The sequence below is a fragment of the Sminthopsis crassicaudata genome, chromosome 1 (assembly GCF_048593235.1).
Source record: "Sminthopsis crassicaudata isolate SCR6 chromosome 1, ASM4859323v1, whole genome shotgun sequence".
NCBI classification, from domain to species: Eukaryota; Metazoa; Chordata; class Mammalia; order Dasyuromorphia; family Dasyuridae; genus Sminthopsis; species Sminthopsis crassicaudata.
In genome coordinates, this window is record NC_133617.1 from 623,392,827 (window position 1) to 623,408,382 (window position 15,556).

The 15,556-nt window shown below is 36.4% G+C and overlaps 1 protein-coding gene across 6 annotated transcripts in view; it reads left to right on the forward strand.

Annotated features, from left to right (window-relative positions):
* Window positions 1-15,556, forward strand: part of CPLANE1 (ciliogenesis and planar polarity effector complex subunit 1) — a 122,331-nt gene that overhangs the window by 53,883 nt on the left and 52,892 nt on the right. For all 6 annotated transcript variants that reach the window (XR_012484806.1, XM_074282632.1, XM_074282634.1 and 3 more), the window contains 4 exons: window positions 3,947-4,110; window positions 6,389-6,561; window positions 13,742-13,821; window positions 14,906-14,985. Coding sequence is in view for 5 of the 6 variants with exons in the window: in XM_074282632.1 (XP_074138733.1) it covers window positions 3,947-4,110; window positions 6,389-6,561; window positions 13,742-13,821; window positions 14,906-14,985 (497 nt within the window). In the remaining variant the exon portion in view is untranslated. The remainder of the gene's footprint in view (window positions 1-3,946; window positions 4,111-6,388; window positions 6,562-13,741; window positions 13,822-14,905; window positions 14,986-15,556) is intronic.

Sequence of the window (15,556 nt, forward strand, 5' to 3'; positions counted from 1 at the left end):
TCTCTCCTTTTCTAGTTGGTTAACTTTTAAAAATAATCTTGGTTTTCTTGGATGGTTCTTATTTTATACACATACACACACACACACACACACATTTTTCCTTAGCCTCTTTCATTCGATTTTTGAAGTCTTTTTAAAATTTTTCTATAAATTATTTCTGGACAGGAAGGCATTTAGTGTTATTCTTTGGGGTAGAAGAAGTTTTTTTTTTATTTAATTGTCCTCCTTTGAAATTGAATCCTAGTTTTCCCTGTTCCCATAGTAAATTTCCATGGTTGGAGTCTTTCTTTGCCTGTTCTTCTTCTTCTTCTTCTTTTTTTTTTCCTAAATAAGAACTATTAATCTAAGTATCCTGAGGTAGGGGAGACAGTAAGTCTAGTTTACTTCAGTTTTCTCCTCCATCCTGGAGCCCAAAGTGCCATCCTCACTGCCACTCCTTTCCCCCCAACAAGTGCCCACAGCCAGCAGGGTCTCTGCCACACGGCTTCTGCCCTCAATTAGTGTGCTGGTCCCTTCTGCCCCAGGACAGCATCCCTGCAGCACAGCTGGGCCTGGAGGTCCTAATCAGCCAAGGTTCCCTCAGTCTTACCCAGCTCAGACTTCCATTCCCCATGCTGTCTGGGAAGTTAAAGTTCCTAGCTAGCCCCAGGGCTCCTCACTTGTTTCTTACTGCAGCACTTAAACCTGGTCCTGGGATTCTTTCTTTTTGGGTTGTCCCAGAAGGGCACCTGTTCTACCCCAAGTCTTTTTTGTTTTTCCCCAGCCCATGTTGGCGCTGAGGTTTGTTTGTGGGGAAAATCTGGAGAGCTTGGAATTTACTCTGTCGTCTTCCCCCCAGAATTCTTTTTTATGTATAGGTTTGAACAAATGTGTGCTGAGGATAATTTCCCTCTTGAATCCTGTGACTCTGTGGAGTGGATAATGGAGTGACCCCAAGCTTGAGAATTGTTGAGGTAGAAGTCTTGGTAGAACAAAGAATGACAAATGAAAGACAAGGATTTTTTTAAAATTAATTTTATAATTATAAATTTTTTTGACAGTATATATGCATGAGTAATTTTTAAAAATAACATTATCCCTTGTGTTCATTTTTCCAAAATTTCCCCTCCCTCCCTCTACTCCCTCCCCTTGATGACAGGCAATCGCATACACTTTACATGTGTTACAGTATCACCTAGATACAATATATGTGTGTAAATCCAATTTTCTTGTTGCACGTTAAGAATTGGATTCCAAAGGTATAAGTAACCTGGGTAGATAGACAGTAGTGCTAACAGTTTACATTCACTTCCCAGTGTTCCTTCTCTGGGTGTAGTTGTTTCTGTCCATCATTGATCAGCTGGAAGTGAGTTGGATCTTCTTTATGTTGAAGATATCCACTTCCATCAGAATACATCCTCATACAATATCATTGTTGAAGTGTACAGTGATCTTCTGGTTCTGCTCGTTTCACTCAGCATCAGTTGATGTAAGTCTCTCCAAACCTCTCTGTATTCCTCCTGCTGGTCATTTCTTACAGAGCAATAATATTCCATAACCTTCATATACCATAATTTACCCAACCATTTCGATGGACATCCATTCATCTTTCAGTTTCTGGCCACTACGAAAAGAGCTGCCACAAACATTCTTGCACATACAGGTCCCTTTCCACTCTTTAGTATTTCTTTGGGATATAAGCCCAATAGCAGCAATGCTGGATCAAAGGGTATGCACAGTTTGATAACTTTTGGGGCATAGTTCCAAATTGCTCTCAGAGTTGTCTTAATTTGCATTTCTCTGATCAGTAGTAATTTGGAACACTTTTTCCTATGAGTGGATATAGTTTCAATTTCATCATCTGAGAATTGTCTGTTCATATCCTTTGACCATTTATCAATTGGAGAATGGTTTGATTTCTTATAAATTAGGGTCAGTTCTCTGTATATTTTGGAAATGAGACCTTTGTCAGAACCTTTACTTTTAAAAATATTTTCCCAATTTGTTACTTCCCTTCTAATCTTGTTTGCATTAGTTTTGTTTGTACAAAAGCTTTTTAATTTGATGTAATCAAAATCTTCTATTTTGTGATCAATAATGATCTCTAATTCTCCTCTGGTCATAAATTCCTTCCTCCTCCACAGGTCTGAGAGGTAGACTACCCTCTGTTCCTCTAATCTATTTATAATCTCATTCTTTATGCCTAAATCATGGACCCATTTTGATCTTATCTTGGTATATGGTGTTAAGTGTGGGTCCATATCTAATTTCTGCCATACTAATTTCCAGTTTTCCCAACAGTTTTTTTCAAATAATGAATTTTTATCCCCAATGTTGGTATCTTCGGATTTGTCAAACACTAGATTGCTATAGATGTACCCTTTTTTGTCCTTTGTATCTAATCTGTTCCACTGATCTACTGGTCTATTTCTTAGCCAATACCAAATGGTTTTGGTGACTGCTGCTATATAATATAGCTTTAGATCAGGTACACTTAGACCACCTTCCTCTGACTTTTTTTTCATTAGTTCCCTTGCAATTCTCGACCTTTTGTTCTTCCATATGAATTTTGTTGTTATTTTTTCTAGGTTATTAAAATAATTTCTTGGGAGTCTGATTGGTATAGCACTAAATAAATAGATTAGTTTGGGGAGTATTGTCATCTTTATTATATTCATTCAGTCTATCTGAGAGTACTGAATGTCTGAAAGACAAGGATTATGCATACTTGAATTGGCCAACTAGCTTATGCAGTCAGGACAGTGAAGGCAGAAGAGAAATTAGGTTAATATAAGACTTGGAAATGGAGGAAGGGGCCAGATGTTGTGGTGAGGTGAGAGAAAAATGGTGTATATTCTGCCCCCCCCCCCCAGGATACTGTGGACAGTTTAGGTCCTGGGATCTGGGTCCCCAGGGATTATGCAGAACTGAAATGTGGTGTCAGGCTTAGACTCATTGTCAAATGGGCAGGGAGGGCCAAAAAGCAATGGAATTTCCCAAAAATGTTAATTTTCCATTAACTGTGTGATAAAGGTTTGTTTTTATTTAGAGGACCATGTCCACTGTTACCTCTGGGGCCTCCTCTACTATAAGCTGTTACTAGTTTTCTTGAGCCCTCTCTGTCTTTGAACTCTTAGGTCAAAACTTTCCCTGATCTTTAAACCTAGAACTCATTTTACCTTTTATTTAATGTCATAGCACTTTATCTAGTTCTTAGGAACTTATCAAAGTCTAATATGTCATATATTTAACTACCTGAAATATTGTTTTCCTCTTACTAAATAATAAGGATCTTGAGATCAGGTACATTGTTTTTATTTCTTTACTTATTTTGTGTTTTCCTTTCCTTCTGGAGTCCCGCTGGAGCTCCTTATGGAGTGAGTAATTAATAAATGTTCTTTGCATGAATTAACAACAAAAAAATAGAAAATTTAATTTTCTGTTGGTTAATCCTAAATCTAGTAGAATTAGATACTTAATGATACAACGGTACAGTATCTTACTGCTTCTTGGTTTTTTTGAAGCTTTAAATTTAACATTTTGATTCCAAAAACATTTATTAAAGACCTCTGTAGAGTGTCTTCTGCTATTATTGTATTAACTCTTGGCTAATATTGACTCGTATATAGTATACTACATAAGTTATAATAACTTCATAATATATGTTGTTAATTCTCATGAGACATGAACACTTGAATGAAATGCAAAATCGATTAAGTAGTGAGCTAGTGTGGTACAGTATTGAGAGTGATGGATTTGGAGTGAGGAAGTCATACATTTCTATCCTGCTTCTAAAACTTTTAAATTTTCTGATCATGGACAATTTATAACTAATTAGCAATCAATGAAGAATATATTGTAGAGGAAGTCATATGGAGTGAATCACACAGATCTTTGAAATTTCTATGTATTTAAAATTAAATAAAATAAGGTACAATAATAAACATTATAAATATTTTTGTTTTAGGTTCCAGAGAATTGTTATTCTGTGCCTTCTGCGCTGTTACCTGAAACGAAAGACAATATTGAGAAAGAAAGCACTGTAGATATTGGCTGTCCAGGATCAGTGCCAATTGCAAAAGAAATTCAGGAAGTCCATAATAATGATGGACCTTATGACAACTTTTTGGAGTAAGTTTTTAATTAGAACTTACCTTCAGTGGAGAATGGTTGGGTAAATTATGGTATATGAATGTTATGGAATATTATTGTTCTGTAAGAAATGACCAACAGGATGAATACAGAGAGGCTTGGAGAGACTTACATCAACTGATGCTGAGTGAAATGACAGAACGAGGAGATCATTATACACTTCAACAACAATACTGTATGAGGATGTATTCTGATGGAAGTGGATATCTTCAACATAGAGAAGAGCTAATCCAATTCCAATTGATCAATGATGGACAGAAACAGCTACACCCAGAGAAGGAACGCTGGGAAATGAGTGTAGACTGTTTGCATTCTTGTTTTTCTTCCCAGGTTATTTTTACCTTCAGAATTCAGTTCTTCCTGTGCAACAAGAGAACTGTTCAGTTCTGCACACATATATTGTATCTAAGATATACTATATGTGTAAGACTGCTTGCCATCTAGGGCAGGGAGTGGAGAGAGGGAAGGGAAAAGTCAGAACAGAAGTGAGTGCAAGGGATAATATTATAAAAAAAGTTACCCATGCATATGTTGTGTCAATAAAAAGTTATAATAAAAATTTTTTTTTAAAAAGAACTTCCCTTTAGTAGCATGGGAGAGACTTCTGGACTTGAGACTAAAGGATTAAATGATTGCTTTTTACATGTTTTTTTAAATTAAAGTTTTTTTTTTTTTATTTTCAAAATAGTGGACAATTCTTCAACATTAGGCCTTGTAAAATCCTGTTTTCCATTCCCCCCTCCCTTTCCTCCACACCCTCCCTTAGATGGAAAGTAGTTCAATATATGTTAAACATGGTAGGAATGTATGTTAAATCTAATATATGTATACATATTTATACAATTATCATGCCACACATGAATAAAAAGAGAAGCAAAACAAAATGCAAGCAAACAAGAGAGAGAGTGAGAATGCTGTGTTGTGACCCACACTCAGTTTCCACAGTCTTCTCTCTGGGTGATGGCTATCTTCATCACAAGATCATTGGAACTGGCCTGAATCATCTCATTGTTGAAGAGAGCCACGTCCATCAGAATTGATTGTCATATAATCTTGCTGTTGCCGTGTACAATGTTCTCCTGGTCCTGCTCATTTCACTCAGCATCAATTCATGTAAGTCTCTCCTTACTGAAATCATCCTGCTGATCATTTCTTACAAAACAATAATATTCTATAACATTCATATACCACAGTTTATTCAGCCATTCTCTAATTGATGGGCATCTGTTCATTTTCCAGTTTCTGTCCACTACAAAGAGTGTTGCCACAAACTTTTTTGCACATGTGGGTCCCTTTCCCTCTTTTAAGATCTCTTTGGGATATAATCCTAATAGAAACACTGCTGGATCAAAGGGTATGCACAATTTGATAACATTTTGGGCATAGTTCTGAATTGCTCTCCAGAATGGTTGGATCTGATCACAACTCCACCAACAATGTATCAGTATCCTAGTTTTCCCACATCCCCTCCAACATTCATCATTATCTTTTCCTGTCATTTTAGCCAATGTGAGAAGTATGTAATGGTATCTCAGAATTGTCTTAATTTGCATTTCTTTGATCAATAATGATTTGGAGCACCTTTTCATTTGACTAGAAATAGTTTCAATTTCTTCATTGAAACTTGTCTGTTCATATCCTTTGACCATTTGTCAATTGGGGAATGGCTTGAATTCTTATAAATTTGAGTCAGTTCTTTACATATTTTTAGAAACGAGGCCTCTATCAGAACCCTTGAATGTAAAAATGTTTTCCCACTTTATTGTTTCCCTTCTACTCTTGTCTGTATTAGCTTTGTACAAAAACTTTTAAATTTGCATGTTTTTTAACTTTAATAATAAGTGGTGAGGACTCCTTAATAATTTATTTTAAAATTATGAAAAAATCATTTATTTTTTCTGTTATTAATCTTTCTGAGAAGGTAGACTGATTTGCATATTTTTTTACATATAACCTATTGGGTTACATAAAAATTATAAGTAATTAGTTTTTAATAATATTTTTTATTTGTCACACTTTTAGTCATTTCTGTATGTAGGTTATGAATTCATTAAGGAATGACAGAAAAGACTCCTTTTTTAAAGGGATTGGATAAGTTAGAATTCTTAGAGTTTCTGTGTACAGGTCTTTTCACAACTAAGAATGTCTTTTTTGCCATTACAAAATAACAGTGACCAAACTGTTTTGGAAAAAAAGTACTTTCATCAAGTCACATTTTTGATTCTAAATCTAATATGTAATTTTTTTCCCGATACAGTTCTATCAATAGACTAACTATCCAATCAAAAGATCCTGAAATAAAAGAACTCATTGAGGAGAGCATTTCTATTACTCAAGTAACTGATAAAGAATTTACAGATTTTGACAAAGATCTCCCAGAAGAAATGGAAATATTTACCCAAGAGGAAATGAAAATGCCAAACTATAGAGGTAAGTTCATTAATCTGATGATAATTTTAAGACAATATTATGGTTATTGTATTTACTATAGAGACTATAACTTAAAATTATTTTGATTATTATTAAAGAACTCATGTTAGTTAGGTTGGAGACAGATGTTTTTGGCTAAAATATCTTGGCTACGTGTCATATTTTTTCCTGTTATACCTTTCAATGTTCCTTAGACTATGTGTGTGAAAAAGTTTTGACTTTTAGATTAGACTCAGTTGATCAGGATCCCTAGATCTAAAGCTCTTGGAGCTTTTAGAATCCAGAGAATTCACTTCCAGCTGATCAATGATGGACAGAAACAACTACACCCAGAGAAGGAACACTGGGAAGTGAATGTAAACTGGTAGCACTACTGTCTATCTACCCAGGTTACTTATACCTTCGGAATCTAATACTTAATGTGCAACAAGAAAATGGGATTTACACACATATATTGTATGTAGGTTATATTGTAACACATGTAAAATGTATGGGATTGCCTGTCATCTAGGGGAGAGAGGGGATAATTTGGAAAAATGAATACAAGGGATAATGTTATATTAAAAAAAATTACTCATGCATATATACTGTGGAAAAAAAATTCTAAATTAAAAAAAAATAGAATCCAGAAAATTGCTATCCTAGTGACGAAAGTACTCATGAGTATTTACTTCGAGCACATGTTAAAGCTGGAACTATGCCGAGAAAATTAGCATGGCCCTTGTGCAGAAACTGCGTGCTAATTCATGAAGCCTTACTTTTCAGTCTTCACAATAATAGCAATATTGTAAATAAATAGTCATCTTTAAAGTATCTCTGAATGACCGCAATTCCAAAAGACTCATAATAAATTCCAGATAGGGAATTGATGGACTCAGGAAGGTAGATGAAAACATATTATTTCTTTTTTTTTTTAATGAACACGGCCCATATGTTTTTATATAATTATAGGTATTTGTAATGGGTTTTGTTTTTCTTGCCCTGTCAATGAGGAAAGGAGGGAATTTAAACTCAAAAAAAGAATGAAAAAGTCTCTGTACTTAAAAAAAGAAAAAAATAAAAGTTATGGTAAGTGATGGTGATTTCAATTTATTAAGCATTCATTGAACCATTTACTTTTGGGCGGGTGCATGATGTGTGTTAGGCACTGAGTGAAAGAGAAAAAATGTAGAAGAAAATTGCTCCATGGAGCTCACAAAATGGAGTAGGGGAGTTGTGACACATAAAGATAAAGCAGCGTAAAGTGGAACCCAAGTCCATCAGAGCGGCGCGTATGGAGTGTTACAATAGTCTGAGAGGGAGACTAACCCTTACTGGTGGGGAATGGGGAAATCAGTCGAGGAGATAGTCAGGGATAAGTAAGTCTAAGGAAGAGGGGGTCAGGGTGTTGAAGAAGTCGTTCGAGGCACCAAGAAGCCGTGTGAAGGAAGCATAGAGACCGGGCCACGTACAGGGGCCCCATGCCAGCCTCTGAGCGGGAGCAGAGCAAACGTGGAAGCAATAGGCAACGAGAAACGTTCATCCGCCTCTAGGTCAGAAATGTACAGCAAAGTGCATAAGCATGAGCCTTGCCTTGGTGGGCGACAGAGAGCTCCGAGTCAGTGCTCGTTGAGTCGAGGTCTGCCGAGCGCCCCCTCTGGGCCGGGCCCCGCGCTCTGGGCTGGGTTTTGTATAAAAAGGCCGGCTGCGTTTTGCTCCGCTGTTTCACCTGTGTCTGATTCAGGACCTGGATCCTGGGGAGGTTTTCCATGGTTAATCTGAGAGATGAGCACACGGACAAAGAGGGCCTCAGGCCTAGCAGTGCGTCCGCTGCTCGCCCAGGTGCCTTCAGTCTGCATTCAGTCCGGTTTGACTGCAGTTCTGAATTGATTCATTCATTCCGGAGAGCAGCTTGGGCTGTGCATACCCCGTGAGCCTGCTGCTGGGCTGCATCATAAAGAGAGCTTAAAGGAGGGAAAGGGCCCACCTGTGTTAATTCGGCACTCGCTTCACTGCGAACACCGAGCACCTCTGCATTTGCACTGCCGTCCCTCCTGATTCCCAGGCCTCAGGGAGCTCTCCAGCCACTCTCTTTTGTAGAGTAAAACCAATTCCACCACGCTCACCTCTGTCAGAGGGCTTCAGAGATCTCTAGCTGCTGTTTCATAGGAACACTAGTTCAAATACCGCTAGTGCGCTCAAGAACAGCCATATGCAAGCTCCAAGTCTTTTATTCACGTGTCCACATCCTGTCCCTGACCTCCTGGTGACACCAGGTTAAAGGGGGCAACTTCCTCCTCTGACTGCTTAAGTAGGGTCTATGAGGTCACACGCACAGCCAGTCAGAGAAGGAGACACTTCCTGTTGATGATGCATCTCAATATGGCCAGAATTCCCGCTCACCAGGCGGTCCCTGTTTTGCTCACAGCAAATCCCTTCCTGGGGGTCTCAGGCAAAGCCTGTTTACTTCCTGTTTGCACTAAATGTGACCTTTCTCCTCTGACCCTTATACACATGTGCAAGAATGTTTGTGGCAGCCAGAAATTGGAAACTGAGTGGATGATCATCAGTTGGAGATTGGCTGAATAAATTGTGGTATATGAATGCTATGGAATATTATTGTTCTGTAAGAAACAATCACCAGGATGATTTCAGAAAGGCCTGGAGAAACTTACATGAACTGATGCTGAGTGAAATGAGCAGGACCAGGAGATCGCTGTACGCGGCAACAAGACTACGTGGTGATCCCTTGTGGTGGACGTCGCTCTTTTCAGCAAGGAGGCGATTTGAGCCAGTCTGATAGACTTGTGATGGAGACTGCCTTCCGCCTCCAGAGAGAGCGGTGGAGACCGGGGGTGAACGGAGCGCAGTATCTGCACCTCTTTGTGGCTGCTGTTTGTTTGCTTGTTTTTCTCCTTGTGTTTTTTCCCTTTTGATCTGATTTGTGTGGGTGTGCAGCGTGATGAACATGCATTCGTGTAACCTGCATTGGATTGCTTGCTCTCTGGGGATGCAGAGTGGGGGCATGGCCGGACTGGCTCTCTGGAGGACCTCGGCTTAGCCTGGGCCCTTGGTCCTGGCGGAGGAGGGCAGGAGGCAGCAGGGCCTTCGCGGGGCTGGTCGGAGATGGAGTCTGGCTTCTGGCCTCTTCTCGTGTGTCAGCGTCTGAGGGCTGTGGCTGAGAGAGCCTTTCCTGTTGTTCCGGCCCTTAAATACTTCAGTACGATTACGTCACTGTCCCGCAGAGCTCTCGCCGAGGCAGAATAGTACATCATTACGTCACACGAGTACCACACTAAGCATATGCTTAACTAGAGAATCACCATCTCATCAATCATACAGAGTCTTACGTATACATTTTCAGAGTTCCGGCCCTCTACAGGGGAGAGGGAGAAAAATGTGGAACAATTTTGCAAAGGTGAATATTGGAAACTATCTTTGCAAGCATTTGGAAAAATAAAGTACTATTAAAATAAGAAAAGTAAATATAAAATAAATAAAGTATATGTAATAAAAATAGACATAAATTTAAAAAAATAGTCCAAGAATGCTAAATTTCTCTGAGAAGGAGGTTTCTAAGGTCTCAAGAGCTCTTTTCCTGAAGTCCTAAACTTATATTTTCTTAATTTTTATTTAATTTATGTTTTCTTAATTAAAAGTTATATAGCTGGGTTAAATCGAACTTGACCATGTTTGTTCCATAGCATTTTGGGTCACAACAAAAATTGAGATTATCAAAGTATAGAAGTTAACTCCTATTCCACTACTGAACTATTTATGAAAAATTGGAATAGAGAAGAGGAAATAGGTAAGTGATATTTTTGAGCTAAAATCAGCAACACTTGGTAACTGATTCACTGTGACATCAAGTTTATAAACATGGGAAACTAGGTAGTGATGGTATAATGCTGGCAAAAGTATTGAAGTCCAGAAGAGGAACAAGTTTTTTTTTTTAAATTATAGGTTTTTATTTTCAAAATATATACACGGATTATTTTTTTACATTCATCCCTACAAAAACTCTGTGTTCTGATTTTTTTCCCTCCTTTCCCTCCTCTCCCCCAGTGGGCAAATGATCCAATATATGTTAAACAAGTGCAGCTCCTCTCTCTAGTTCCACAAGTATTATGCTGGACAAGAAAAATCAAATCCAAAATGAAAAAACAATAAGAAAGAAAACAAAATGCAAGCAAACAAACAGCAAAAAGAATGAAAATGCTATGTTGTGGTCCACATTGAGTTCCCACTGTCCTCTATGAGAGGACTGCTCTAAGAGAGCAGATAACTCTTTTCATCCCAAGATCATTGGAACTGGTCTGAATCAACTCATTGTTGATGAGAACCACGTCCATCAGAATTGATGGTCCTATAATCTAAGGAGAAACTTTTTAGAGAAAGATAATTAAGAAATAAAATTTCTCTTGAGTTTGAATTTAATGTGCCATTTGGACACGGATGTCCTATAAGACAAAAGAGATGGTCTGTAGTCTGTTAGAAGTAAGGATTGTAATTCAGAAGAATGTTTAGATAGCTTTGGTGGTGGGTTCTAGAGTGATTGTTGAATCTATAGGAATGAATGAGATCACCCCAAAACAAAATATACAGAATGTGGGAGGATTTTCACACTAATGGTTCTGGAGAAGAGGAACAAGAGCATTTAAAAAAGAGTGATTAGAGAGGTAGGAAAATTCAAAAGGCAGAGGAGGAAATTATAGTCAGAATGAGATTGTTCAATCATGTCACATGCTACAAAGGACAGTTTCAAGATGGAGGACTAGACACTTTTTCTGATCTTTGTGACCTCTCCAAACTCCAAAATAAGAATTTTTGGAAGAGATAAAAACCTTTTTAGCTGTCTCCTAAAGTCTAAAATACTAAGAATCCTATTGAGGCAAAAACCCAGTAAACTATCATCAGAGAAGGCTACTCTCCAACCCAGATCATGTTCACTCAGCATCCCCTTTCCCACTAGCTGTCACATTCTGGCAGGACTTCATAATTTAATTCACTGGCTTTCAACAAACTCTCCTTCCCTTAGCCTAATATCTTAGAAAACCAAAAAGTAGAAGCTTATTCTGACAGGGACAGCAGCATAGTAATGTTCTGTACCATTCAAAAATTGAGACATGGAAGGAACTGAGGCAGGACACCAGCATATCAGGCAATCTATTAGGTCTGAGGAAAAAGGGACTGGTATCCAATTGAGCTAATTCTGTCTCCCCAGAAGTCTGTGACTTCTTCAGTGTGGGAGAAGGCTGAAATGAATTTGGGGTCTATTCTTCTGTTATTAATAATAACTGAGATTTTATGGTTTATCTGTTTATAGTTCAAGATCTTTAACTGAGTTTTCTTTTTCCTGGGATCTTTGGTAATTTCAGTTGTATTTTTCTCTTATATTCCCCTATTCCTCCTGTTTCTGACTCCTTTTCTTTTGATGATGGGGATAATAACAGAAAGAATTATGTCCTCTGGATTGGCAGATTCAATATAAATGAATGAATATTGCAAGACAAAAGACAACTGATGAAGCAGAAGACCTGCATGGAAAAACATCAGGATGTTCACAAAAAATTTTAAAGAGCAATAAGAATTATTAAAGCAGAGTTTATGGTAGAAATAATTGACAGAATAAAAAAAATTTGAATTCTCCATGGCAAAATTTGCTAAAGAAACAAAAGAGAGAATAAATAATTAGGATAGAAAATATACAGAAGTGAAAGGATAATCTTGAAGAAGAGAAGCAAAAAGCAATAAAATGAAAAGAAATATGATCTTTATATAATCAAAACATAACAGGCTATATATAGGATACATAGAAATATTTTAAGGATAAGAAGTCTCCCAGAAAAATAAGACAGGTCAAAAACATTGAACATAATAATGTCAGAAATAATACAATAAGCTGCCTTCAGTTTCTGAATAAAGAAAACAGAATGCTATTCAAAAGAACCTAGGGATTCCTTCCAGGGTCAGGAACAGGAAAATTCCTCCCATGGGACAATACTAGTATCTTTTAACACCTGCAAGAATTGATATTTCTCAGTGTGAAACATAACAGAAGAAAAAGACCTTTAGTACTGTGATATAAAGGGACAATAGCTTATAAAAACCGGTCACCTTGAAAAAATGTAAAGATATTTGCCATTGAAGGATTAGATAGAGGTGGGAGGATGGAAAGATCAAAAGAAGTCTTTTTTAGGATTGGGAGACCTGAGCTTGCTCTTAAAGAGATATAAGAAATATAGTATTCCCCATTATGGACTCAGTTCTAGCTCACTTGGACTAGTAATTTCCCAGTAGTTTCCCAGACTTGATTTTCTGTTTATCATCCTCTTGTTTTTGCACAAACCATGTCAATGTGCTTCCTTATATGTTTTTTTTCAGAATCCTTTTCTTTCTTCAAAGGTCAGCTCAGGTATTACTTTCTCCAGGAAACTTTCATTGATTTACCTAATTTATTAAGTATATCTTTACTCAGATTATCTTATATTTATATATCTGCATAGTTACAAATATATACACATACATATCCAACTACATAAATGCATAAGTATATATCAATATACATACAAACATATTTGTATATAATATATAAAAGTATATAATATTCCTTTCCAAAGGAAAAGCTTATTTCTAAATAATATAAGCTTTTTAAAGACAGCAACAGTGACTGTTTCTTTTTCATTTTTGTACTTTTCAGAGTGCTTTGATACTTAATAGTCACATAAATGTTTGTTGAATTGAATTGATGATGTATGACAGAAAGGATGATTGCTAGAGCAAAGTTTTGCGGGTAGTCTGATGATATGGGATTGAGGATATAAAGCCTTAGTAAGTAAGAAAAATGTCTCTTTTTTAGGACAAGATAATAGGAAAGAAAAATGATTGATAATGAGAAATTTTAAGGGATAGAATATGGAGGTTGAGAGATAAGAGGACCTCACTTCTCAGTGAAGTAGAATGGCTATCCACTTTATTATAAATAGTAGGCAATGGGGGTTTGAGGAAAGAGTAAAAACTTTAGAATGGTCACTGAGAACAACCTAAGGATTTAATAATCATATTTTAAAATATTCCTCTGAAAATTTTTTTAAAGTTGACTATCATTTAATTTTTCATCTTTGTAGTTTATTCCAAGTGTTCTAAAAATCAACTGAGTTCGAAGATAATCATTTTGGGGGTTTTTTGTCTCTCATTCTAGAAAAATCTGAAGACTCATTTGGAAGCCAAAACACTGACATTTCCATCAGCCTTGTGCCATTAAAAGGGCAATCAGAAGAAGTAAGTCAGATTACATGTGGACAACACAAGTTGACAGTTTCTTCTTATGTTCATGTTATAAATGCATCTAACTTAGAGTGTAAATATATCATAAAAATTTCATTATTTATACTTTAAAAAATTATTGATGAAAAGAATTACCATGCTGTATTTTTTCCTTAAAATTGAAATGTTGAAAATATCTGTTAATTTAAGTTCATGAATTTTTAGGCAAAAAGGATAAATTTTTTAAAAGAAAACTTATATGTTCTTTGGTGATTTATAACTTTAAATATTCATCTAGTACAATACTAATTCACAGCTAGTCTGAAGATATTTTAAAATATTTTACTACTTAGAAAGAATTCTTACAAAATGACTATTGTACCCTATTTTAGAGTTAAAATAACAATTAAGAACCATGTGTCTGCATGAGAAGTATAACTGTATCATTCTGTTTCTTTCTCAGATAGTTTATAAGCTTGCTAGTCTTGCAGTTCCTTACTCCCTCTCTTCCTTCTTCTCTTCCTTCCTTCTTTTATCCCTTCCTTATTCTCTCCCTTTCTCCTTCCCTCCCTTCCTTCCTCTCTTCTTTTCTCCCTTTTTTCCTTCTTCCTTTTCTTCCTTCCTTCTTTCTTTCCTTGCTTCCTTCCTTTTTCTATATATCTTATTCAAGGGGCAGATAGTAAATTATGGAGCCTAAGTACCTGGACAAGAACCTGGTTTCATAAGCTATCCATGTTAAATGCTTGCTATGTCACAGGGTTATTAAAGGAAACTGAAACTTTGCATGGACCATTTATTTTCTTGTTAACAGTTTAGTTGCCCTAGGGAAAATGTCCTTAATCTCTTTTGTGTCATGGATTCCTTTTGCAAGTGGTGAGTCCTATGGACACCTTGCTTAGAATATTATTTTTAAATTAGAATAACAAAATAAACCAAAAGTCAGTGAAAATACAGAGAATTGTTTTTTTTTTTTTTATTTTACAAGTTTAAAAACCCCAGGTTAAGAACCTCTTTTCTAGAGGAATGGTTGTTCAGGAAGCTAAATTAGAGTCATGATACCCATAGCCATGCATGTTTTTTATGATTATTATTTTTTTAGCAACATTTCAAAGAAAAAATTGAGTGTCCATTGAAAGAATCAGTAGAAGAACTAATGAAAACATCATTTGAACAGAAAAGGTAAACTTTAAAAATATTTAAAATGATTATTCATTCAGTTTAATGCAACCTTTTTCCTCAATTTTAAATGTATATATTTTTGAACTATGGTTAATAGCTATTACTTTATTTGGCCTTGGCAAATGTTATATTTCTCAGTTCTCTCAGTCAAATTGCATGATTTACTTGTAAAATACTTTCCTCATCCTGTCATCAAACTATTGTGTTTTTAGTTTGTATGTAATATTTCTAGATAAGTTTAAGATTATTATTAAAGTCCCTTTTAGTGGAAAGTCTTTTGAGAATGATAATTTTGTTGAAAAAGCCTCCAAAAGAGTACTCGTTAAAAAGATAGCATTCACATGCTTCTTATTATTCAGTTTCAGCAGAGGGCTACTGAGTGGACGTGCCTGGCACGGTCCTTCACACAAGATGATATAATGACAGACACAAATAAGCAGCTTGTTGACTGTGCTCCAGCTCCAGATTTGGGATCGTTGCTATGCAGTCTGATCTCCAGTCCCCACGTTTTCATGTGGTATTTTAGTAAATTTCCTCCCCAAATTGTGTCCCCTTTTACCTCTTCTCACCC